The 23,056-nt window shown below is 43.5% G+C and overlaps 4 protein-coding genes across 4 annotated transcripts in view; 3 read left to right on the top strand and 1 right to left on the bottom strand.

The window, feature by feature from the left end:
• Positions 1 to 23,056, top strand: part of LOC311231231 (histone H3.2) — a gene marked incomplete at its 3' end in the record, with an annotated part of 410,556 nt that overhangs the window by 383,749 nt on the left and 3,751 nt on the right. The gene's annotated exons all lie outside the window — the stretch shown is intronic.
• LOC311229860 (LHFPL tetraspan subfamily member 5 protein-like) lies at positions 5,268 to 16,340 on the top strand (the record flags this gene model as incomplete). The annotated part of the gene is made up of 3 exons (XM_084315933.1): positions 5,268 to 5,676; positions 8,858 to 9,094; positions 16,279 to 16,340. The coding sequence occupies exons 1-3, from the start codon at positions 5,274 to 5,276 to the stop codon at positions 16,338 to 16,340; spliced, it is 702 nt and encodes a 233-aa protein (XP_084172059.1). The 5' UTR covers positions 5,268 to 5,273.
• On the bottom strand, positions 17,722 to 18,096 carry LOC311230321 (histone H2B-like; the record flags this gene model as incomplete). The annotated part of the gene is made up of 1 exon (XM_084316563.1): positions 17,722 to 18,096. The coding sequence occupies one exon, from the start codon at positions 18,094 to 18,096 to the stop codon at positions 17,722 to 17,724; it is 375 nt and encodes a 124-aa protein (XP_084172689.1).
• Positions 20,883 to 21,515, top strand: LOC311229859 (histone H1-like; the record flags this gene model as incomplete). Its single annotated transcript, XM_084315932.1, has 1 exon — positions 20,883 to 21,515. One exon carries the CDS (start codon positions 20,883 to 20,885, stop codon positions 21,513 to 21,515), a length of 633 nt encoding a protein of 210 aa, XP_084172058.1.

Here is a 23,056-nt window from a genome sequence, read left to right as displayed (position 1 = left end):
GTTCATCAAGGAACAGTAGAGTAACATGTAACTACAACATACTGTTGGTTCATCAAGGAACAGTAGAGTAACATGTAACTACAACATCCTGTTGGTTCATCAAGGAACAGTAGAGTAACATGTAACTACAACATCCTGTTGGTTCATCAAGGAACAGTAGAGTAACATGTAACTACAACATACTGTTGGTTCATCAAGCAACAGTAGAGTAACATGTAACTACAACATCCTGTTGGTTCATCAAGGAACAGTAGAGTAACATGTAACTACAACATCCTGTTGGTTCATCAAGGAACAGTAGAGTAACATGTAACTACAACATACTGTTGGTTCATCAAGCAACAGTAGAGTAACATGTAACTACAACATCCTGTTGGTTCATCAAGGAACAGTAGAGTAACATGTAACTACAACATACTGTTGGTTCATCAAGCAACAGTAGAGTAACATGTAACTACAACATCCTGTTGGTTCATCAAGGAACAGTAGAGTAACATGTAACTACAACATACTGTTGGTTCATCAAGCAACAGTAGAGTAACATGTAACTACAACATCCTGTTGGTTCATCAAGGAACAGTAGAGTAACATGTAACTACAACATCCTGTTGGTTCATCAAGCAACAGTAGAGTAACATGTAACTACAACATCCTGTTGGTTCATCAAGGAACAGTAGAGTAACATGTAACTACAACATCCTGTTGGTTCATCAAGGAACAGTAGAGTAACATGTAACTACAACATCCTGTTGGTTCATCAAGCAACAGTAGAGTAACATGTGACTACAACATCCTGTTGGTTCATCAAGCAACAGTAGAGTAACATGTGACTACAACATCTTGTTGGTTCATCAAGCAACAGTAGAGTAACATGTAACTACAACATCCTGTTGGTTCATCAAGCAACAGTAGAGTAACATGTAACTACACCATTGGTGCACCAGCAGACTAGCTACCAGTCCAAGCAGCCACAGTAGACTAGCTACCAGTCCAACCAGCCACAGCAGCCCTAGTAGACTAGCTACCAGTCCAACCAGCCTCAGCACACTAGCTACCAGTCCAAGCAGCCTCAGCACACTAGCTACCAGTCCAAGCAGCCCCAGCACCCCCAGCAGACTAGCTACCAGTCCAAGCAGCCCCAGTAGACTGGCTACCAGTCCAAGAAGCAGCTCCAGGACACTAGCCACCAGCAGACTGGCTACCAGTCCAAGCAGCCCCAGCAGACTGGCTACCAGTCCAAGCAGCAGAATGCCTCCAAGTCCCCACACAACTGATCCACTCTACAACCCTGTATAGACTGTGCATTTGGAAATTAAATTAAATTTCTGTAGTACTCGTCACTGGTGTGGTACCTCACTTGTGTATCTGGATTGTCTAGTAGAAATTATGCTTGTCCAGTTGCAAGGCAACTTACCTGACAGTACTAGAAGGGACACGGTAAATTGGTCTGATCTCTGCCAACGATGAGAGGGCCTACCTGGAAGAGGTAAAGAATCTGTCACAGTGGTGTCAGGAGAACTGCCTCTCCCTGAACGTCAGCAAAACAAAAGAGATGATTGTGGACTTTAGGAGGTTGGGGACTACAGCCCCCTCAGCATCGACGGGGCACAGAGGTACTTAAAACTGTTCACTCTCAACCGGAGTCCACATATCCCGAGGACTTGACATGGACCACACACATTGACAGTGTTATCAAGAAGGCACGGCAACCCCAATATTCCAGCAGCAGTTGATTGGAATGGCTATAGACGAAGTACACACTGATTAAGTGGTAAGTCAAATGATCTGATCTTTACTGTTTTATATGATTTAACGAGTGGTGGTCACTGCTGTTTTCAAGTCCAATTGTTCTCTAAGATCGTCAAATGCGAGGGGACCACACACATTTATAAAGCAAGACATTAACTTTTAATGGGTAACATACTCCGTTATAATCCCATACAAAGAGCAAATTGACTGGCTTAATGCACAAAGAAAACAACACATTTTGAGTACAGTCTTCCCTTGTACACATAAACTACTGTATATTTGTAGATCTGGTATGTCATAAATGTCTAGATGCAACAGTACTGTCTACCTGTATGTCATGTATGTCATGTATGTCATATGTTATGATGAATTGAAAATGGGGGACCCCTTAACAATTGTGTGTATTGAGCTGTACTGTATTGTACCCATTCTGCAATCTGTTAATAAGATTTTCAATAAATGGCCAGTGCTTTCCAGAGGAAGACAAAGTGTTTTCTTTTGTGCATTTGCCCTCTCGTTGTTTATTATCACCATGGTTGACTTTTTTCGATTCAGCAGCATCCTTTTATTTCTAAAAGAGAGACCATGTTGAGTGGCTTGTATTTTCATTGTAGGCATGCAAGTTAGATTACTGTATCTATGGAGGACAAACATGTCATGTCCAAATGTCATATCTAGCTGTCTGTACAGGCTATTTAATGGCACATTTTTATATTATTCCTTGCACAAGGCTTAATATTTCTCTTTTCTAACGGGCAAGGGGGAAAAGCAGGAAGGATGCAACCTTTCCTCAAAATTCAGTGCTAAGAACCACAAAAATAAATGGAATGAAATCATCATATCAAGCTGCAAGCAGAATTATTGTTAAATCTATGTCACAACGAGAAAAAGCAACCAAGTCCTCACTCAGTGGCATGGGTTTTGGCTAAACACAAGAAGCCATTCTCTGATGCATACATAATAAAAAAATGTATGACTGAAGTGATGGAGACCATGTTTCAAGGCAAAACAAAAGCAAATCCCCCTCAGATAGCACAGCAACCAGAATAACTGAAATACTGGCTGGTGATTTGATTAAACAGCTTTGTGATAGAAAAAAAACAGTGCATTTCCATAGCTGTGGATGAGTCCACTGACACCACTGAGAAGCCTATGTTCTGAAGAACCGTTCATGTTCTGAAGAACTGTTCATGTTCTGAAATGTTATTGCTAAAGATTGAGCAGATTGGATCAGTTGTACTTTTTTTTTGAATACTTGAAATCCTTTTTTTGTGGAATATTTGATGCAGTCCAGCCTCACCCAGACTCTACCTCCAGCGGCCCCCAGGTAAATTGAGTTTGAGATCCCTAACTAGACTGTCTCTCCTTAACCCTTTCACTACCACACTACAGAAGGTTAACCCTTTCACTACCACACTACAGACGACTGTAGTGTGATAGTGAAAGGGTTAACTTGCTGTATTGTCGCAGTGAAAGGGTTAAAATTGAGTACCTCATACCTCAGTGTTTCTAAACTTTAGATGCCAAGTTGTGTGGTTCATACTTGGACGAGGCTAAGTGATTTGGATTGATTTCAAAGCACAACTTAAATGTGCTTCGGTGCAAAGGTTGGATTTGTCAACCATTATTGCCAACCTTGCATGAAGGCAGTGGTGGAAGAGGTAGTTGCTTTAAAGTTAAAGTAGAAATACCCAGATAAACTAGTGCACTGGTAAAAGTCCTCCATTTATAATTATCTCCTACGTAAAAGTAGACGTTTTACTTCTGTAGTGTGGTAGTGAAAGGTTAACCTTCTGTAGTGTGGCAGTGAAAGGGTTAACCTTCTGTAGTGTGGCAGTGAATGGTTAACCTTATCTAGTGTGGTAGTGAAAGTGTTAACCATTTGTAGTGTGGTGCTGAAAGGGTTAAATGGGGGGGGGGGCTAGGACTTTAAGCACTTGTCCTATGAGTGAAAGAAGATAGTTGTAGCCACCTGGCAAGCCTCATGTCACTCAGCCCTGCGGATCTTTTGACCATTAATCATTTAGTATCTGAGGCCAGCCTACCCAGCAAGCCTTTCAGCCGTAAATACTATCCATGTTTCAGTTCAGGTGAAAACATGGAAATTACCTAAATTGGAGATACAAGGTTTTTGACTAACAGCAACGAGTGTTGACTGACTGAGTGTCATACAGTAGCTGGTGTTTTGCTGTCATGTTGTCTGTGTCTGGACAGTGTTGTCTGTGTGTCTGGACAGTGTTGTCTGTGTCTGGACAGTGTTGTCTGTGTCTGGACAGTGTTGTCACATGTGTCTGGACAGTGTTGTCACATGTGTCTGGACAGTGTTGTCTGTGTGTCTGGACAGTGTTGTCTGTGTGTCTGGACAGTGTCGTCTGTGTGTCTGGACAGTGTTGTCACATGTGTCTGGACAGTGTTGTCACATGTGTCTGGACAGTGTTGTCACATGTGTCTGGACAGTGTTGTCACATGTGTCTGGACAGTGTTGTCACATGTGTCTGGACAGTGTCGTCTGTGTGTCTGGACAGTGTTGTCTGTGTGTCTGGACAGTGTCGTCTGTGTGTCTGGACAGTGTTGTCACATGTGTCTGGACAGTGTTGTCTGTGTGTCTGGACAGTGTTGTCACATGTGTCTGGACAGTGTTGTCACATGTGTCTGGACAGTGTCGTCACATGTGTCTGGACAGTGTTGTCTGTGTGTCTGGACAGTGTTGTCTGTGTGTCTGGACAGTGTTGTCTGTGTGTCTGGACAGTGTTGTCTGTGTGTCTGGACAGTGTTGTCTGTGTGTCTGGACAGTGTCGTCACATGTGTCTGGACAGTGTCGTCACATGTGTCTGGACATTGTTGTCACATGTGTCTGGACAGTGTTGTCACATGTGTCTGGACAGTGTCGTCACATGTGTCTGGACAGTGTTGTCACATGTGTCTGGACAGTGAGTTTACTTAAGTGAGTTGAAGTTACTGAGTCTCTCTCTCTCTCTCTCTCCTCCATGTCTCTCTCCCCTCTCCCCCCTCTCTCCCCTCTTGCCACTCTCTCTCCTCTCTTTCTCTCCCTCTCCCCCCTCTCTCTCTCCCCTCTCCCCCCCCCTCTCTCTCTCTCCCCTCTCCCTCCCTCTCTCTCAGTGTGGGAAGTGTCTTATTCGGAGAGAAAGGGAGGCACTCTGTTGAGCACAGGGACCTGTCCGTGGTCCTGAGTTGCATTAAACAGAGCTGTGCTTAACAGGCAAGACAAGACACTACAGATCCTAAAGCCTCCAACACACTGGACCCAGCAACACGTGAGGGCTTTTATAAAATTAAGATACAAAATGGCTGATTTGATGTTGGGACCATACAATCAAATATTCCAAGAACCACATAGGCGGTGCTAGGACGACTGGGAAGCTTGCATTCTGAGAGGCTACACCGACTATTTTGGAGAGAGAGAGAAAAAAACACGTCTGTGTGTGGCGTGAACTGGTCTCGAAGAAGAAGTCCGATCTTCTTATTTTCTTTCCGTTCTCCAAAGAGGCGACACTTCCGCCGACATGCTGCCCGCGGAAGAAGCCGCCAAGATCTACCACACCAACTACGTGCGTAACGCCCGCGCCGTGGGGGTCCTCTGGACCGTGTTCACCATCACCTTCGCCATCCTCCTGGTGGTGGTCTTCATCCAGCCCTACTGGATCGGGGACAGCGTCAACACGCCGCAGGCCGGATACTTCGGCCTCTTCCACTACTGCATCGGCAACGCGCTCACCTCCGAGCTCACCTGCAAGGGGAGCGCGCTGGACTTCGGCTCCATCCCGTCCGGGGCCTTCAAGACGGCGATGTTCTTCGTGGGGATCTCCATGCTGCTGGTGGTGGGCAGCATCATCTGCTTCAGCCTCTTCTTCTTCTGCAACGCCGGGAGTGTCTACAAGATCTGCGCATGGATGCAGTTCGCCTCTTGTGAGTATAGCTATGGGGGAGGGAGGGGGGTCAACTCGGATCAATTCAAACTTTTCCATGTGGAGTTTTCCATGTACTTGAAGATGATCCATCCTGTGACAACCTAACCGATATGCCTCACGCAATTTGCACCAGCCAATTTAGACCATCAAACAACAAAAATAAAGACTTTTAGAGACTATTTTATTGTTACTGTAAACTACTAACGAGTCGGTCACAGTCACCAGTACACCATTCTTGCGGTCCCCTTAAATATGCGTACCTACTGTACTATTCCCCCAAACCACTACAAAGCTGGGAAGTAAGTGCCATGGACAAGTGTACCAGTGCAAGTGGACCAGTGTACTCACTCACTCACTCTTGGCTGAATCTTGTTTTGGGTGGTGATGTAAAAACACCTGCATCATAGCAGGCTCAGGATGGGCAAAGTAGTCTATAGCCTGTTCATCCCTGTCTCTCTCCTCCACAACCTGGCTTGACTAGACATAATCATAATGGCCCAAATATTCGTCGGCCGGATGGCCAGTCCAGGCCTGGGTATGGGAGTTTTGAGTAATTTTCCATGTTTTCAAAGTCTCTTTGGGTGTTTGCAATTTGTGGGAAGTATGTCTCTCTCTCTCTCTCTCTGCTTGTGTGTGTGTGTGTGTGTGTGTGTGTGTGTGTGTGTGTGTGTGTGTGTGTGTGTGTGTGTGTGTGTGTGTGTGTGTGTGTGTGTGTGTGTGTGTGTGTGTGTGTGTGTGTGTGTGTGTGTGTGTGTGTGTGTGTGTGTGTGTGTGTGTGTGTGTGTGTGTGTGTGTGTGTGTGTGTGTGTGTGTGTGTGTGTGTGAGAGTGAGAGTGAGAGTGAGAGAGTGAGAGTGAGGAGTGTGTTTGAGCCCCGTTAGAGAGTGAGAGTGATCTAAAGTTTCACCTCGTCACCTGATATTTGACGTGCCTCTGTGTTCAGGTGGCTCAGGTGAGACAGACAGGTTCCACACGACATCAATAATGAACGAGCCACTCTATCTGACCCGCTCACATGACTCACTGGAAAGAGAGCATTTTGTTTTAATGCCCGGCTTCTTGGAATGATCTTCAACTCTCACTAAAAATCAATACCCCACTATCTTCTCATCGTATATCCCAGAGACAAATCATCAGTTTTCAGAGGAACAATGTTTTCAAACTTTATTATCTAAAGATGGTAAATTAGAGTGTTGTGTTCATTCATAGTTAAAGACAGTAGAGTAGGTTGAGTAATTTCTTGTGATATCACATTCACACACACCAAGAGATTTTAAGCATTGCATCACGTGACGGAGTGTGTTATACAAATTAGATCACGCCTATGGGTGGTCGTTAGACCTCCATAGGCGTGATATAATTTGTATAACACACGACTTCAAGTGATGTAATGCATTTATACAATTTATACAATTCACCCAACCTTATTGCTATACAATAAACACACAGTAATTGAAGCATAATGGAGATTTATTCACAAAACCATCCACAGAGAAAGTACATCCAATAGTAGATCCACTAGTAGACAACCGAGGGAGCTTCACAAACCATGTTAAACCCAGATTCGGCTCAAACAAGGGACTAAATGCCCTACCCACAGCTGTAAAGGAATGTGAATCACTACCCACTTTCAAAACCAAAAGAGAGCACCTACGGGAGACTGCAATTCGAAACTGGCCCCTGTAAATGTCATAACCCAACCCCCTCCAATGTACAGTAAATGTCCTAACCCGATAATACATGAGACCCTTTTCTTGGGACCAAGTAAGGTTTCGTCGATAATCCAATGTACAGTTATCCCCACCCCACCCCACCTACCCAACCCCCCCACCCAACCACCTCCAATGTACAGTTATCCCCACCCCACCTACCCAACCCCCCCACCCAACCACCTCCAATGTACAGTTTCCCCACCCCACCCCACCTACCCAACCTCCTCCAATGTACAGTTTCTTCGTCAAATGTATATACTCTCTTTTTTAGACTCTTTTTGTATCACAAACAGTACTGTATTTGTAAATCTGGTATGTCATAAATATATAGATGACATAGCAGTACTGTCTATCTGTATGTCATGTATGTCATATATGTTATGATGAATTGAAAATGGGGGACCCTGATGTAAACAAGACAAACGTCTTTCTCTGGTCTGCATCCCCTTAACAATTGTGTGTATTGAGCCGTACTGTATTGTACCCATTCTGCAATCTGTTAATAAAATTTTCAATCAATCAAATCTGTCAAAAAAATTTAAAAAAATCGACTGCCATTTTTTTTCTTTTTAAATGTCCACAATTTTTCTTTTGTTTCACAATCGGTCATGACAAATTAATTACATAATCCATGTATATGTAACAAACTAACATAATCCAGTTGACTGTATCTTTTTTGGAGGATTCATTCAAAAGCTATTCATACTTCCCTTTTTCTATCTATGGTGGATTGATTCAGACAGAAAAAAAAAGGTTATTCGGTTGTGGGAGGGATCTGGGGTCACGTGGAGTGTTATACGAAATAACAACCGGTAACATGACTGTTTCAGCCAATCAGAATCAAGAAATTTGCATGCCATTGTATAACTGCAAATATGTATGTATGTACTGGTGTATGTATGTACGTGTTACGTGTCTAATTGATATAATCGTTCACGGTTCTGGGTAGTTTGGAAAATGTGGGACAAGTGGGCTGTAGGGCTAAAAAAAAATAGTTCCCTCTAAAATCATGAATAATCTGGCAATATCTGTCAAAAGAAACACAATATCATATTTCCCCCCCATATTGTTCACCTATGTGTTACCCTCTCACCCATGTGTTACCCTCTCACCTATGTGTCACCCTCTCACCTATGTGTTACCCTCTCACCTATGTGTTACCCTCTCACCTATGTGTTACCCTCTCACCTATGTGTCACCCTCTCACCTATGTGTTACCCTCTCACCTATGTGTTACCCTCTCACCTATGTGTTACCCTCTCACCTATGTGTCACCCTCTCACCTATGTGTTACCCTCTCACCTATGTGTCACCCTCTCACCTATGTGTTACCCTCTCACCTATGTGTTACCCTCTCACCTATGTGTTACCCTCTCACCTATGTGTTTCCCTCTCACCTATGTGTTACCCTCTCACCTATTGTGTTTCCCTCTCACCTATGTGTTACCCTCTCGTCGATGTGTCACAGGTACGTGCATGGTGATTGGCTGCATGATCTACCCGGACGGCTGGGACTCGGACGAGGTGAAGAGGATGTGCGGCCAGCGCACGGACAAATACACGCTGGGGAACTGCACGGTGCGCTGGGCCTACATCCTGGCCATCATCAGCATCATGGACTCACTCATCCTCTCCTTCCTGGCCTTCAGCCTGGGCAACCGGCAGGACAAGCTGCTGCCAGAGGACTTCCAGGTGGAGGGCAAAGGTACTGGGGGGAGGGGGGGTGGGGGGGTACCAGGCCTTTCTGTGTGGCACCATGATAAAGACATGCATGCTATGTAACTCCGGTCATTGACCAAAGTGCTGACATTAGAACTAGAGCTGGTACAGGAGGGGTTAAATATAGACCGCTTGTGGTTAGGAGGGGTTAAATATAGACCGCTGCTGGTTAGGAAGGGTTAAATATAGATGTTGCTGGTTAGGAAGGGTTCAATACAGATGCTGCTGGTTAGGAAGGGGTTAAATGCAGACCACTCCTGGATAGGAAGGGTTAAATACAGACCACTCCTGGTTAGGAAGGGTTAAATACAGACCACTCCTGGTTAGGAAGGGTTAAATACAGAGCGTTCCTGGTTAGGAAGGGTTAGATACAGACCACTCCTGGTTAGGAAGGGTTAAATACAGAGCGCTCCTGGTTAGGAAGGGTTAAATACAGAACGCTGCTGGTTAGGAGGGGTTAAATACAGAGCGCTGCTGGTTAGGAAGGGGTTAAATACAGAGCGCTGCTGGTTAGGACGGGTTAAATACAGACGCTCCTGGTTAGAAAGGGTTAAATATAGACGCACCTGGTTAGAAAGGGTTAAATATAGACAACACATTTTGGGTATATGTAAAAATGTACTTGACAATAAAGATTTTACTTCTATGTGATGGCGATGCCAGGGCTGTTTAATCTGGAATGATCTACCACTGACCATACGATATTGTACATAATTTCCATCTTTTAAATTCAATCTAAAAAAAATTGTTACTCGACAACCAAACGTGTGACCATGTATAGTCAAATTATATTATAGTGCACCATTTATACCTTGTAAATCTTTCTGTATGTATGTTTTTATGCCTTGTCTCATAGCATGTTATGCTTCACTGCCTGCATGTTTCGTTTTTATGCTTTGTGTGGGGACTGCGGATGAAAATGAGCATCCTTGCTAAATCCGGTGTATTTACACTGCATTTATTTGTAGTGTCCAGTAATATGCTCTGTCCCGTCTAAATAAACAAATAAATAAATGCCCTGTAGGTTCAAATCCTGGCCTGTGGCATCTGTTGTGTGTCATCCTCCTCCTCTCTGCCCCTGTGTTCCTGTCACTCACTGTTGCTTCTAATAAAACAGATGGCCTAGAAATATCTTAACCCTTTCACTACCACACTACAGAAGGTTAACCCTTTACTATCACACTATACAGACGGTTGTTGTGTGGCAGTGAAATGGTCAACATTCCGTATTGTCGCAGTGAAAGGGTTCAACCATTTGGTAGTACGACAGTGAAAGGGTTAAAAAAAACTGCAGGACAGAATGTAAAAAAGGTCCATGGAGTAGTGGCATGCCCCTGTCATAATACTGGTTCAGCACCACGGAGAGCAACCCAGACATGAGGAGAGAGGAGAGGTTCATCTGGGAGGACGAGGACGGGTGGAGGAGAGAGACCTCAGAAGGAAGAGATGTACCCAGAGAAGGTGTAGCGGTGCTACAGTATGGACGCTCACTAGTCCAGGGATCCCTCCTGCTCTGCTGTGTGTCTCCTCCACCCTGTTTCCCCCTCAGCCTCCCTGCTGTGTGTCTCTTCCACCCTGTTTCCACCCCAGCCTCCCTGCTGTGTGTCTCCTCCACCCTGTTTCCCCTCAGCCTCCCTGCTGTGTGTCTCTTCCACCCTGTTTCCACCCCAGCCTCCCTGCTGTGTGTCTCTTCCACCCTGTTTCCACCCCAGCCTCCCTGCTGTGTGTCTCTTCCACCCTGTTTCCACCCCAGCCTCCCTGCTGTGTGTCTCCTCCACCCTGTTTCCCCCTCAGCCTCCCTGCTGTGTGTCTCCTCCACCCTGTTTCCCCCTCAGCCTCCCTGCTGTGTGTCTCCTCCACCCTGTTTCCCCTCAGCCTCCCTGCTGTGTGTCTCCTCCACCCTGTTTCCCCCCAGCCTCCCTGCTGTGTGTCTCATCCACCCTGTTTCCCCCTCAGCCTCCCTGCTGTGTGTCTCCTCCACCCTGTTTTCACCCCAGCCTCCCTGCTGTGTGTCTCCTCCACCCTGTTTCCCCCTCAGCCTCCCTGCTGTGTGTCTCCTCCACCTTGTTTCCCCTCAGCCTCCCTGCTGTGTGTCTCCTCCACCCTGTTTCCCCTCAGCCTCCCTGCTGTGTGTCTCTTCCACCCTGTTTCCACCCCAGCCTCCCTGCTGTGTGTCTCCTCAACCCTGTTTCCCCCTCAGCCTCCCTGCTGTGTGTCTCCTCCACCCTGTTTCCCCCTCAGCCTCCCTGCTGTGTGTCTCTTCCACCCTGTTTCCACCCCAGCCTCCCTGCTGTGTGTCTCCTCCACCCTGTTTCCTCCTCAGCCTCCCTCCTGTGTGTCTCCTCCACCCTGTTTCCACCCCAGCCTCCCTGCTGTGTGTCTCCTCCACCCTGTTTCTCCTCAGCCTCCCTGCTGTGTGTCTCTTCCACCCTGTTTCCACCCCAGCCTCCCTGCTGTGTGTCTCCTCCACCCTGTTTCCTCCTCAGCCTCCCTCCTGTGTGTCTCCTCCACCCTGTTTCCCCCTCAGCCTCCCTCCTGTGTTACAGGAAGTAGTGATCAGATTGGGAGATAGTGTTACAGGAAGTAGTGATCAGATTGGGAGATAGTGCTACAGGAAGTAGTGATCAGATTGGGAGATAGTGTTACAGGAAGTAGTGATCAGATTGGGAGAGAGTGTTAGTGTGATGTGAATACAGGAAGTAGTGATCAGATTGGGAGAGAGTGTTAGTGTGATGTGAATACAGGAAGTAGTGATCAGATTGGGAGATAGTGTTAGTGTGATGTGAATACAGGAAGTAGTGATCAGATTGGGAGAGAGTGTTAGTGTGATGTGAATACAGGAAGTAGTGATCCGATTGGGAGATAGTGTTAGTGTGATGTGAATACAGGAAGTAGTGATCAGATTGGGAGATAGTGTTAGTGTGATGTGAATACAGGAAGTAGTGATCCGATTAGGAGAGAGTGTTAGTGTGATGTGAATACAGGAAGTAGTGATCCGATTGGGAGATAGTGTTAGTGTGATGTGAATACAGGAAGTAGTGATCCGATTGGGAGATAGTGTTAGTGTGATGTGAATACAGGAAGTAGTGATCAGATTGGGAGATAGTGTTAGTGTGATGTGAATACAGGAAGTAGTGATCCGATTGGGAGATAGTGTTAGTGTGATGTGAATACAGGAAGTAGTGATCAGATTGGGAGATAGTGTTAGTATGATGTGAGTACAGGAAGTAGTGATCCGATTGGGAGATAGTGTTACAGGAAGTAGTGATCCGATTGGGAGATAGTGTTACAGGAAGTAGTGATCAGATTGGGAGATAGTGCTACAGGAAGTAGTGATCAGATTGGGAGATAGTGTTAGCGTGATGTGAATACAGGAAGTAGTGATCAGATTGGGAGACAGTGTTAGCGTGATGTGAGTTAGCGTTAATTGAGGATGATAGCCATATCGGCAATTTAATCATTTTTTAGTTAAGATTCCTGCTCATTATAATCCAGGCCATGTGTCGTTGTCAAAACACTGTTGACCTAGTTTGTTACTCGGCTCAGCGCAGAGATATTCTCCAGAGGGATGGCAGTGTCTCAGGAGGCAGAGCGCTTGTCTGGTAATCGGAGGGTTCCCGGTTCGATTCCCGGCACTGTCTCAAAGTGTCCTTGAGCAAGACACTTAACATTGAACTGCTCCCTGGACACCTGTGGCAGCCTACTGCTCCTAAGTATGTAACAGTTATAACAACAGGGAACAGCCTAGTGCTCCTAAGTATGTAACAGTTATAACAACAGGGAACAGCCTAGTGCTCCTGCTACCGTTGGAAACGTCACATCAAGTAGTGTTGATGTCTTCAAGAAGAGACTGAACAAACACCTGCTCTCACACACACCAATCAGTTTAATATATTCCTGAGTAGCTGCAGATTCGTGATTGGCTCTGTGAATGATATAAATAAAGTTTGTATCTGCTAAAGCTTAATAATGTGGTTGGGATGGGTCAAATACAGAGAAATCATTTCCCCATCTTTTAATTATTATTAATTCAATTTAATTAAAAATTCAATTTATCTTTGTCTCTCTTAGACTTTTAGTTGTCTTACTTGCCTAGTTTTTGTCTGGAGCTTTTCTTATGTATTTGTTATGTTTGTTTGGTGGATCAGGTCGCTCTTCTAAATGAGACTGTCTCGATGAGATTTTTACCTGTACGAATAAAGGTTTGAAATTAAATTAAATCAATGGTATTTTTCTCTCCACTACAGATAATGCAGCGTAACATTATCGCGCCTTGTGGACGATGGCGGTGAGACAACTAGCTGAACGCCTGAGGAGAGTGAACGGGAACAGCGTTCCAGAGAAGATGTGTTTGTCCTTGTGAAGTGTTTGTGTTTTCCTTCGGTCATGACATGCTTTATCAGGGGGGGGGGGGGGGGTCCCAAGCCTTCGATGTCTTGAGCTGTCTTGGATGGGGATGTGGTGGGGATTGATGAGTGGGGTGTTTGGAGGACTGGCTGTTCCAGGGGGGGGGTTCACATGCCTTTGAGCAACATTGTACTATTGTACTTATTTTATGCCTGTTCTTATGTCTGCACATTTACGTTGCACTACTTTTATTGTCTTTTATACCTATTCTGTCTGCAATTCATGCATTGGTTTTTATTCTGTCAATTGTGTGCTGATTTTACGCCTATGTTAATTGTATACTAATTGCTGTGGGGCACTCTGGACTGCGGTCCATGTGTGAAAAGTGCTATATGGATAGTTATTCATATTTATTATTATTATATTGTAAAAATGTATGCATTGAAATGTCTGTAAAGTCTCAACGACATTGAAAATGAGGGTGACCTCAATTGTCTTTTTTCGAGACTAAATAAAGGTTTGAAAAGTCCCTTCGCTAGAGGCCTTTCATGGAGCGTCTGCGTAGTTCTTCTTCCAGCATGGCCGTCTGTAACCATTGGTAACCACTTTCACAAGACAATGAATCATTTCTGTGCAGTGGTATAGAGTAAGTAAAACACTGGAAAAGCATGATTCAAATTATGTTTTTCTTGATATATGTCCCATATATCAACATATAGCAACCATTGCCTCTTCCATCGCCATGTCACAGGCAGCCATGTTGGAAGACAGAAAACTACACAAACATTCTGATCAAGGCCTCTAAGATAGTTGCTTATATGAGAAATATATCAACAAAAACGTAATACTTTGGTGTCTTATGACTGGATCTTGTAAACAGGTCACAGTCAAATATCAATATATTATACTTTTCCAGTGTTTTACCTACTTTATCACTGGGGAGACAGTGGCTCAGGAAGTAGAGCAGTTGTCTGGTAATCCGGAGGTTCCCGGTTTGATTCCCATTCCTCCCAGGCAACGTGTCGAAGTGTCGTTGAGCAAGACACTTAACCCCTAACTGCTCCTGATGAGCAGGTTGGCACCTTGCATGGTTGCCTCCGCCATCGGTGTGTGAGTGAATGGGTAAAAATGTTAGAAACAAATTATAAAGCGCTTTGGAAGCACTATATAAATGCTGTCCATTTACCATTTATTTACCATTAACTTCTGAAAGTGGTTACCAATGGTTACAGGCAGCCATCCTGTAAGAAAGAGAACAACACAAACATTCCTATAAGGCTTCTGTTCAATAAAAACTATTTCTAAAGCCAGAAATAAAAGAAAATAATGTGACCCCGCCCCCATCTGTGATGTCATACATCTGGCCTAGCGAATTAATAGATGAAGATAGTTTATATGATGTGATAAAGATGATACCCAGGGTGCTCTTCTGATCCCTAGCTACATCCATGAACTGGATTACTTTGTTATGTAGGCTACATACAACACAGGTTCTGAATATTATTACTAAACAGATGGACTAAATTAATCAACAGCTACAATGAGTGGTTTTATGTTGGTCATGTGCTGTTTGGAAAACCTTGTATGAGGTGAGCCGGGAGGCCTGTATGCTTTCCCCAACACAGTTGTGTTTCCGCGTCTCTGATTGGCCCACGCGTTTCTGGTCATGTGACATGTGCGCCAATCGTGGGACCGCAAGTTTCTACACTGGTTAAGCTTAGGCGCTCTTTCGAAGTTAGTTAAGGTTAGAGTTTGTCTTAGAGCATGGCGATAGAACGCCTGCCCTTCTTTCGACGGTTAAGCTTAGGCACTCTTTCAAAGTTGGTTAAGGTTAGAGTTTGTCTTAGAGCATGGCGATAGAACGCCAGGTAGTTTGCACGCTGTTAGACCCGGAAATAGGCGCAGAACTTGCTGTCCCACGATTGGCGCACATGTCACATGACCTGGCCAATCAGAGCGCAAAACGGGAACGCGGAAACACAACTGCGTTGGGGAAAGCATACATGCAGCCGGGAGTCATCTAGTTTTTTCCACCCTTTTATTCAGTGGTGGAAGAACTACACAGTTCCTTTACTTAATTAAAAGTAGAAATACCCAGATAAATAAGTACTCTGGTAAAAGTAAAAGTCATCCATTCAAATTCTACTTAAGTAAAAGTAGAGTAGTATTTGTTATTAAATGTTTATCTTTATTACGGATCCCCATTAGTCATCACCGCAGCAACAACTAGTCTTCCTGGGGTCCACACACAAGTGACACAACAAAACAATACACACATACATACATAACATTATAGTAGCATACATTTAAAAATATATTCCAATATTCCTACATATAAAAATTATTCCAAATAGCATTACAGTACACAGAGTATCAGATCACAGAAAATATAGTAAAAGGGATTAAACAGGATTAAACTCTCAGACAGTCATATCTTTACAGTGTACACTACAGTATCTGTGTTTTTCTTTAATGTAAACTTATTTCTTTTTCTCTCAATGCTGTTTTCAAATTATTTTTAAAACTTATCTTACTGGTTATCTGTGTAAGATGTACTGGCAGTTTGTTCCAATATGACATGGCTCGATATAACACCGTTTTCTTTGCTGCATTGGTTTTTGGCAGTGTGAACGTTTCCCTACAGGCATGCCTAGTACCATACTTGTGTCGATCATGTATTATGTTAGCTGTGAATACAAACGGGATAGGTTCTCTTGAGATATAGATATTCCTCATGAACAAGATCAGGCTGCAATCCAGTCTTCCACCTTCAACCACGACAGCTTGGTATGCATCCCCTCCACACTGTTTCTCATTGAGCAGTTCAGGGCCAGACGGGCCACTCTGTTCTCAGTGAGCTGGATCTGATTGAGCTCTTGTCTTGAGGCATTAGACCAGACAGCTGGACAGTAATCAAGGTGAGAAATAACTAATGACTATCATTTGCTTCAATGTCAGATCGGTTAGAAAATAACTACTGTAGCTATCTTCTACATTTGAGGGAAAACACCTTCACTTAGACATAGATTACAAATATGCTTTGCTACAATTTTGGCTGCCAGCTGGAGCAGTTTACCATCGAAGTTATCATGACCACAAGGTTTATCACACTGTATGGTCAAGAGAAGCTTTTCCATTTGCTCTAGATTTATATCCATAAAATCAAATTCACATTTCTTTTATGCATAATATGATGCTTAATTATTGATTCAGACAGCTTACCACCCACTGTAATTGAATGTACTTAAGTATCTAAAGTAAAAGTATGCATTCTACATGACGCTTGTGTATTCCAGTGCTTGGGAGCATTTGATCCTCGATCCATTGGCCTCTAAAGGTTATGTTAAAGCGTGTTGTCCAGTTATGCTGCTCTGATTATGTCCGCTGTAAAAGTATATAATCTTCATACATTTTTACCATGTTTTCTATGCAAAATATTTTTCTTCAAATTAACTAGTAACTGATGGGTTCAGATAAATGTAATGCAGTAAAAAGTACAATATTTATACACTCCCTCTGTCTCTCTCTGGGGGTTCCCTGTCTCCTCTCTTTTATAGGGCAGAGTTGACTTCTGATTGCTGGAGTTTGATGTCAACAATAATGTTATAAAAGGTTATTATTATTATTATTATTATTATTATTATTATTGTAATAATGTATTTAACATACAATGTTGTAAATTGTACAGAAATATACAGAGCTCATGATCAAACAATGCATATTATTTGCACATGTCTGTTGGAAATCATAGGACGTGTGTTTGGCTATGCCTGGGGTAGTTCATCTTTTTCATTATAATTATGAGTCTGGAATGTATTATTTTTGGAATAGCATTTCACATGGAATAGCATTTCCACATAATCCATGTGTATTATAAAGACCAATAATGTATTATTGATCAGGGTTCTAATAAGGCAGGTGATATTATTTTACAGTATAAACGTGATGTACAAGCTAGAAGTCTATCCAATCTAGCTACTTATCACAGGATTTTGACTAGTAAATATAATTTGCAACTTAGCCATCCAAAACTATTACAGTTGTAAGTAATTTATTATTCAATATAAAATGTCATATCCCGACAGACACCCCTACCATAATACCTGTGCAAACCAAATGTAGGACATTTTAAAAGGGCAATACCCGGCACTGAACAACCACTTTGATGAACAGCGCGATCATGAGAATAATAGGAATAACTCTCTCAGGACAGAGTGGGTGGCTCTTAAAAGAGCCTTTTGGTTAATCTTCAGTGAACAGGGTAGTTTACTTGGAGCTAGTGTACTTGGTCACAGCCTTGGTTCCCTCAGACACAGCGTGCTTCGCCAGCTCACCGGGCAGCAGCAGACGCACAGCGGTCTGGATCTCCCTGGAGGTGATGGTGCGACGCTTGTTGTAGAGAGCCAGGCGCGAGGCTTCTCCAGCGATGCGCTCGAAGATGTCGTTAACGAAGGAGTTCATGATCCCCATGGCCTTGGAGGAAACGCCGGTGTCGGGATGAACCTGCTTCAGGACTTTGTAAATGTAGATGGCATAACTCTCCTTCCTGGACTTTCTGCGCTTCTTGCCTCCCTTGGCAGCGGTCTTGGTGACGGCTTTCTTGGAACCCTTCTTGGGCGCTGGCTTGGCTGGTTCAGGCATATTCGACGGCTTATCAGAATCGAATGGTGACGGCCGCTTACGGTTTCCTGCCTTATTTATAGGATGCAAATAGTGCTGCGTGGCTTCTACGATACGATTGGTCGGGCGTGGCGCACGTGTGTAAAGCTAATAGAAGTTAGGTTCTCATTTAGCCAGTAGAGGGCAGAAGAGTTTCAGCCATGAGTTTGTTCCGCTTTACTCTCTTAAAGGAAAACTCCAACATTTTGGGAAATTAGCTTATTTAACATCTTCCCTGGAGTTAGACATGCATGCATTAGGCTTAGGGAACGCCTGGACCTAGCTTAGCTTCATCACTGTAAGTGGGTCAGACATTTACCAGAGTTCCCTACAGTCATGAAATACACACTCCAAATACAATCAAAATACAACTCCAAAACGTTCCTGTAAACATGTTGTATCTGTGTATTTACCACATCTCCCAGTCACACAAGTCTCCCAGCAACAAAAGTCTCCCAGTCACACAAGTATCCAAGTCACACAAGTCTCCCAGTCACATGAGTCTCCCAGTCACACTTGTAGGGAACTAGGCCTAATGCATGCAGAGAGACGAAAAAGGTATGTATCTTGTCTAACTCCAGGGAAGATGTTAAATAAGCTAATTTCCCAAAATGTTGGTTTTCCTTTAAATTAAACTATTATCTATAAATGAGTACTACTACTAATAATGCTGATCAGGTGTTACAGGTATAAAGACACTATGGTAGTAAGTCATACTGGCCAGTGATATAAGGTAAGGGATATATATATAGTCACACAAGTATATAAAAAAGATTATATGCAGGTGTATTCTACGGAAGCCCAAAGAGGCCATACATACATTTGATTTACTATTCATTATATAATTTACTCGACATAACAAATAGTTTATTTGTGATAACCGATTAATTTATTTTGTTATCTCGAGATTGTTTGGAAGTGTGGATTCGCTACTTGTAGTCACTGGAAATCTAAATGTCACTATTTCAGCACCATTTGGAAATGGGGAAAGCATGCAGGCTCAACCAAAATGAACAATTGAATGTATTGAGCTGTACTGTACCCATTCTGCAATCTGTTAATAAAGTTTTCAATCAAACAATAGCTCTCTTGGTGACATCTGTCACTGCTTTGACTTACAATATATATATACACACACACACACATTCATATACACATCTGTCTGTACATACCTGCATATAATCCTTTTTACATGTATTTGGCATAACTTTTAATCATGTAAATGCCAGTATACATTTATAAGGTGAGAGATGTTTTCTGATTGTGCTGAGTCGTCTCCATGAGCAGGTGTCCTCTTGTTTGGGTTATTTATTACTGATCATAAACAGATGACACAGACCGACATGGTCTCACCATGAGCTACATGTATCGGTACCTCACTGTGGTACAAGATAATAATACAAGTATGACTCTGACAACATAGTATGTTTCATTCCTTCAGCTATTTCTTCTGAGTGTATCAACAATGTAGCTGGCAGCCTACTGCACCACATTCTAAGATACTTTACTTCACAATGAGTTGAGCCCTAACAATAGAGGCCTGTATATCTGACCTATAGGCTAAACACAAACTGTAATGTTTGTGTTGTTCTGTTTCTTCCAGCATGGCTGCCTGTAACCATTGGTAACCACTTTCAAAAGAAAATGCCTAATTTGTGTGCAGTGGTAGTCGGTAAAACACTGCTGAAAAGCATGCTATTACTATTCCGTTGTGACTTCTTCATAACATTCAGTAATAAGACACAACATGGTCACTATGTGTTGATATGATAATCTATACATAAAATGTATACATAGCAACCATTCCATTGCCTTTACTACACAAACATTCCGTGCAAGGCCTCTTTTGTGGAAATGCAGAACATGTTGATATGGTGCGTTTATGTTTGGTGATATGATGATTCATTATGAATCTACTATGTCTATTTAAACTATTGAAATCTAATTAAAATAGACCAATGCAGTTATTATTTATTGTGCTAAGTGTTCAGTGTAGCAGATTTAAATCAGAAAACACAGCAGATCAGCAATGCCCAAAAAGCATGTATTGTCAACAAGCATGCAGCAGTCTAAAGTACACAACAAACTGCCCCCCCCCCCCAAGGAAAATGTAGCTACGCTTCTTGTGTGAGTTATGAAATGTTTTGCAACATTAATTAATTAAATGTTAGCTGTAATTAATATAGGCCACGTGAAACCTTCCTCTAATCTAAGGTGGTGATCATCCCTCATACGAAGTCGAGGTGACCCACGCTACAGGCCACCAGCAACAGTGTGTTTACCAACACCGGAAAAGCATCCATTTAAAACAAAACGCGTCACCCCAGATTACTAATCTTGCTCCCAGTCTCTAGTCAGGTAGCTCGGCTCGCTGGAAAACGAGATTATGTCGGATTATAATGCAATCTAAAGAATTGTGAGACATAAATAACAGAGAAAGGTATAGCTGCGCACCATGGTGAAGGCGCAAATTGGTGGTGTGAAGCGTCCACAAACACACCAGGGGTCTCCAAATGGTTTAATTCTGATGGCACATATGTCTGCTTGCTGACCCATTTGGCGTTAAATTCCTGCAATATTCATAGTTGTGTATTTGAGCTCTTTTTTGGCGAGGAGAAAACACAAGCGGCAGAGCATTTTGGCAGCACAGAGGAGGACAGGGTGGGTTGAGTCTACATGGCTCTCATGTAGTGTTTAAGACCAGCCCTCTGACTGAGCTTCAATATCATAATTCTAGTTGTGTTGAATCTGAGACAGAACGAGAGAAGATGGCAGAAGTCGCTCCAGCTCCAGCCGCTCCGGCTAAGGCCGCTAAGAATAAGGCAGCTCCCAGACCCAAGAAGGCAGGTCCCAGCGTCAGTGACCTGGTCGTCGAGGCAGTATCTGCTTCTAAAGAGAGGAGCGGTGTGTCTCTGGCTGCCGTAAAGAAGGCTCTGGCTGCCGGTGGCTATGACGTGGACAAGAACAAGGCCCGCGTTAAGACCGCTGTCAAGAGTCTGGTGACAAAGGGAACCCTGGTCCAGGTCAAGGGTACCGGAGCCTCCGGCTCTTTCAAGATCAACAAGGCTGAGGTTAAAGCCAAAAAGCCTGCAAAGAAAGTTGCTCCGAAAGCCAAGAAGCCAGCAGCCAAGAAACCTGTCGTGGCCAAAAAGCCCGCGAAGGCAGCAACGAAGAAGCCTGCTGCCGCCAAGAAGTCTCCCAAGAAAGTCAAGAAGGTAGCGGCCAAGAGCCCCAAGAAGGTAGCGGCCAAGAGCCCCAAGAAGGTAGCGGCCAAGAGTCCCAAGAAGGTAGCGGCCAAGAGCCCCAAGAAGGTGAAAAAGCCTGCTGCGCCCAAGAAGGCCCCAGCTAAGAAGGCTGCCAAGCCAATAGCAGCTAAGAGAGGAGCTCCCAAGAAGAGATGAGCGTTTAAACAGAACGTTGTCTTTAATTCAACAAAAGGCTCTTTTAAGAGCCACCCACCACTTTCATGAAAAGCAATGTTGTACTCTAGTGTGTGGAAGTGAAGGCGGCTTATCGAAGTATGCAACTTAGTATTACTTATGGGATGGTTGATTTCCACGAGTTACTTCCAGCACGGCAACAAAGCAAACGCAACTTTATATATTATATATGGAGAATATACCACAAAAAACCTATAAAATATAGATCAGATATAGGTTCTTAATTGGAGAATGTTGATATTAAGTCCGGTTTGATTATTAGGTCCTACTAACTCAGATACTTTACCGCAACGAGTTGAGCCCTTTATTGCAATAGTATCCAGCTGCAGCCGTTCAGACCAGCGCTTACAAGCCCCGCACATACAAGCCCTGCACATAGCAACCCCTCGCTTCCATTGGCTGATTTTGGTCACGTGATTTTGGGTCACGTTGCACGTTGCACTGCGGGATTGATTGATTGATTGAAAACTTTATTAACAGATTGCCGTATGATTTGGGTCACGTTGCACTGCGGGATTGATTGATTGATTGATTGATTCATTGATTCATTGATTGATTGATTGATTGATTGAAAACTTTATTAACAGATTGATTGATTGATTGAAAACTTTATTAACAGATTGCCGAATGGGTACACGTGACCACAGGCCCTGATTGATTGATTGAAAACTTTATTAACAGATTGTAGAATGGGTACACGTGACCTGACCGATTGATTGATTGATTGATTGATTGATTGATTGAAAACTTTATTAACAGATTGCAGAATGGGTACAGTGACCGATTGATTGATTGATTGATTGATTGATTGATTTATTGATTGATTGATTGAAAACTTTATTAACAGATTGCAGAATGCAGTACAGCTCAATACACACAATTGTTAAGGGGATGCAGACCATGCAGTACTGTTACATTTGTGACATACAGTAAATATATACAAGGGGGAGGGAACTGTACATTTATGATGAATTGAAAATGGGGGACCCTGATGTAAACAAGACGGAAGTCTTTCTCTGGTCTGCATCCCCTTAACAATTGTGTGTATTGAGCTGTACTGCAGATATATTTCAATTGCCTTACTTATTTACAAAAGTATTATAGGCCTACAGCAGTATTGTACAGACAGTCTGTGTGAAGTCTGTGTGGTTATCCAGCTGCACAAAGGCAGAGCAAGAGGCTCTACAGAGGGTGGTGAAGGCGGCAGGCAGGATTGTCGGGACTCCTCTATCAAACATCACCTCCGTCTTCACCTCCCGCTGCCTCCACCGCTCCAAGTGTATCATCAAGGACCAGTCTCACCCAGCACATCACCTCTTTCAGCTCCTTCCCTCAGGGAGGAGATACCGGTCCATACATGCCAAGAGTTAAATATTTAAGAACAGCTTTTTCCCCCAAGCAGTCAGACTGTTAAACGCTCATTGACTGTCCCCTCACGTGCACCATGCACTTACCTGGACTTGATAATCACTGTTACCACTCATCATGCACTTTATTTAAAA

The sequence above is a fragment of the Notolepis coatsorum genome (genome assembly GCF_963971535.1).
Source record: "Notolepis coatsorum genome assembly, chromosome: 6".
Classification (NCBI taxonomy): domain Eukaryota; kingdom Metazoa; phylum Chordata; class Actinopteri; order Aulopiformes; family Paralepididae; genus Notolepis; species Notolepis coatsorum.
The sequence above is the reverse complement of the archived record's forward strand: the minus strand, read 5'-3'. Positions and strand labels throughout refer to the sequence as shown.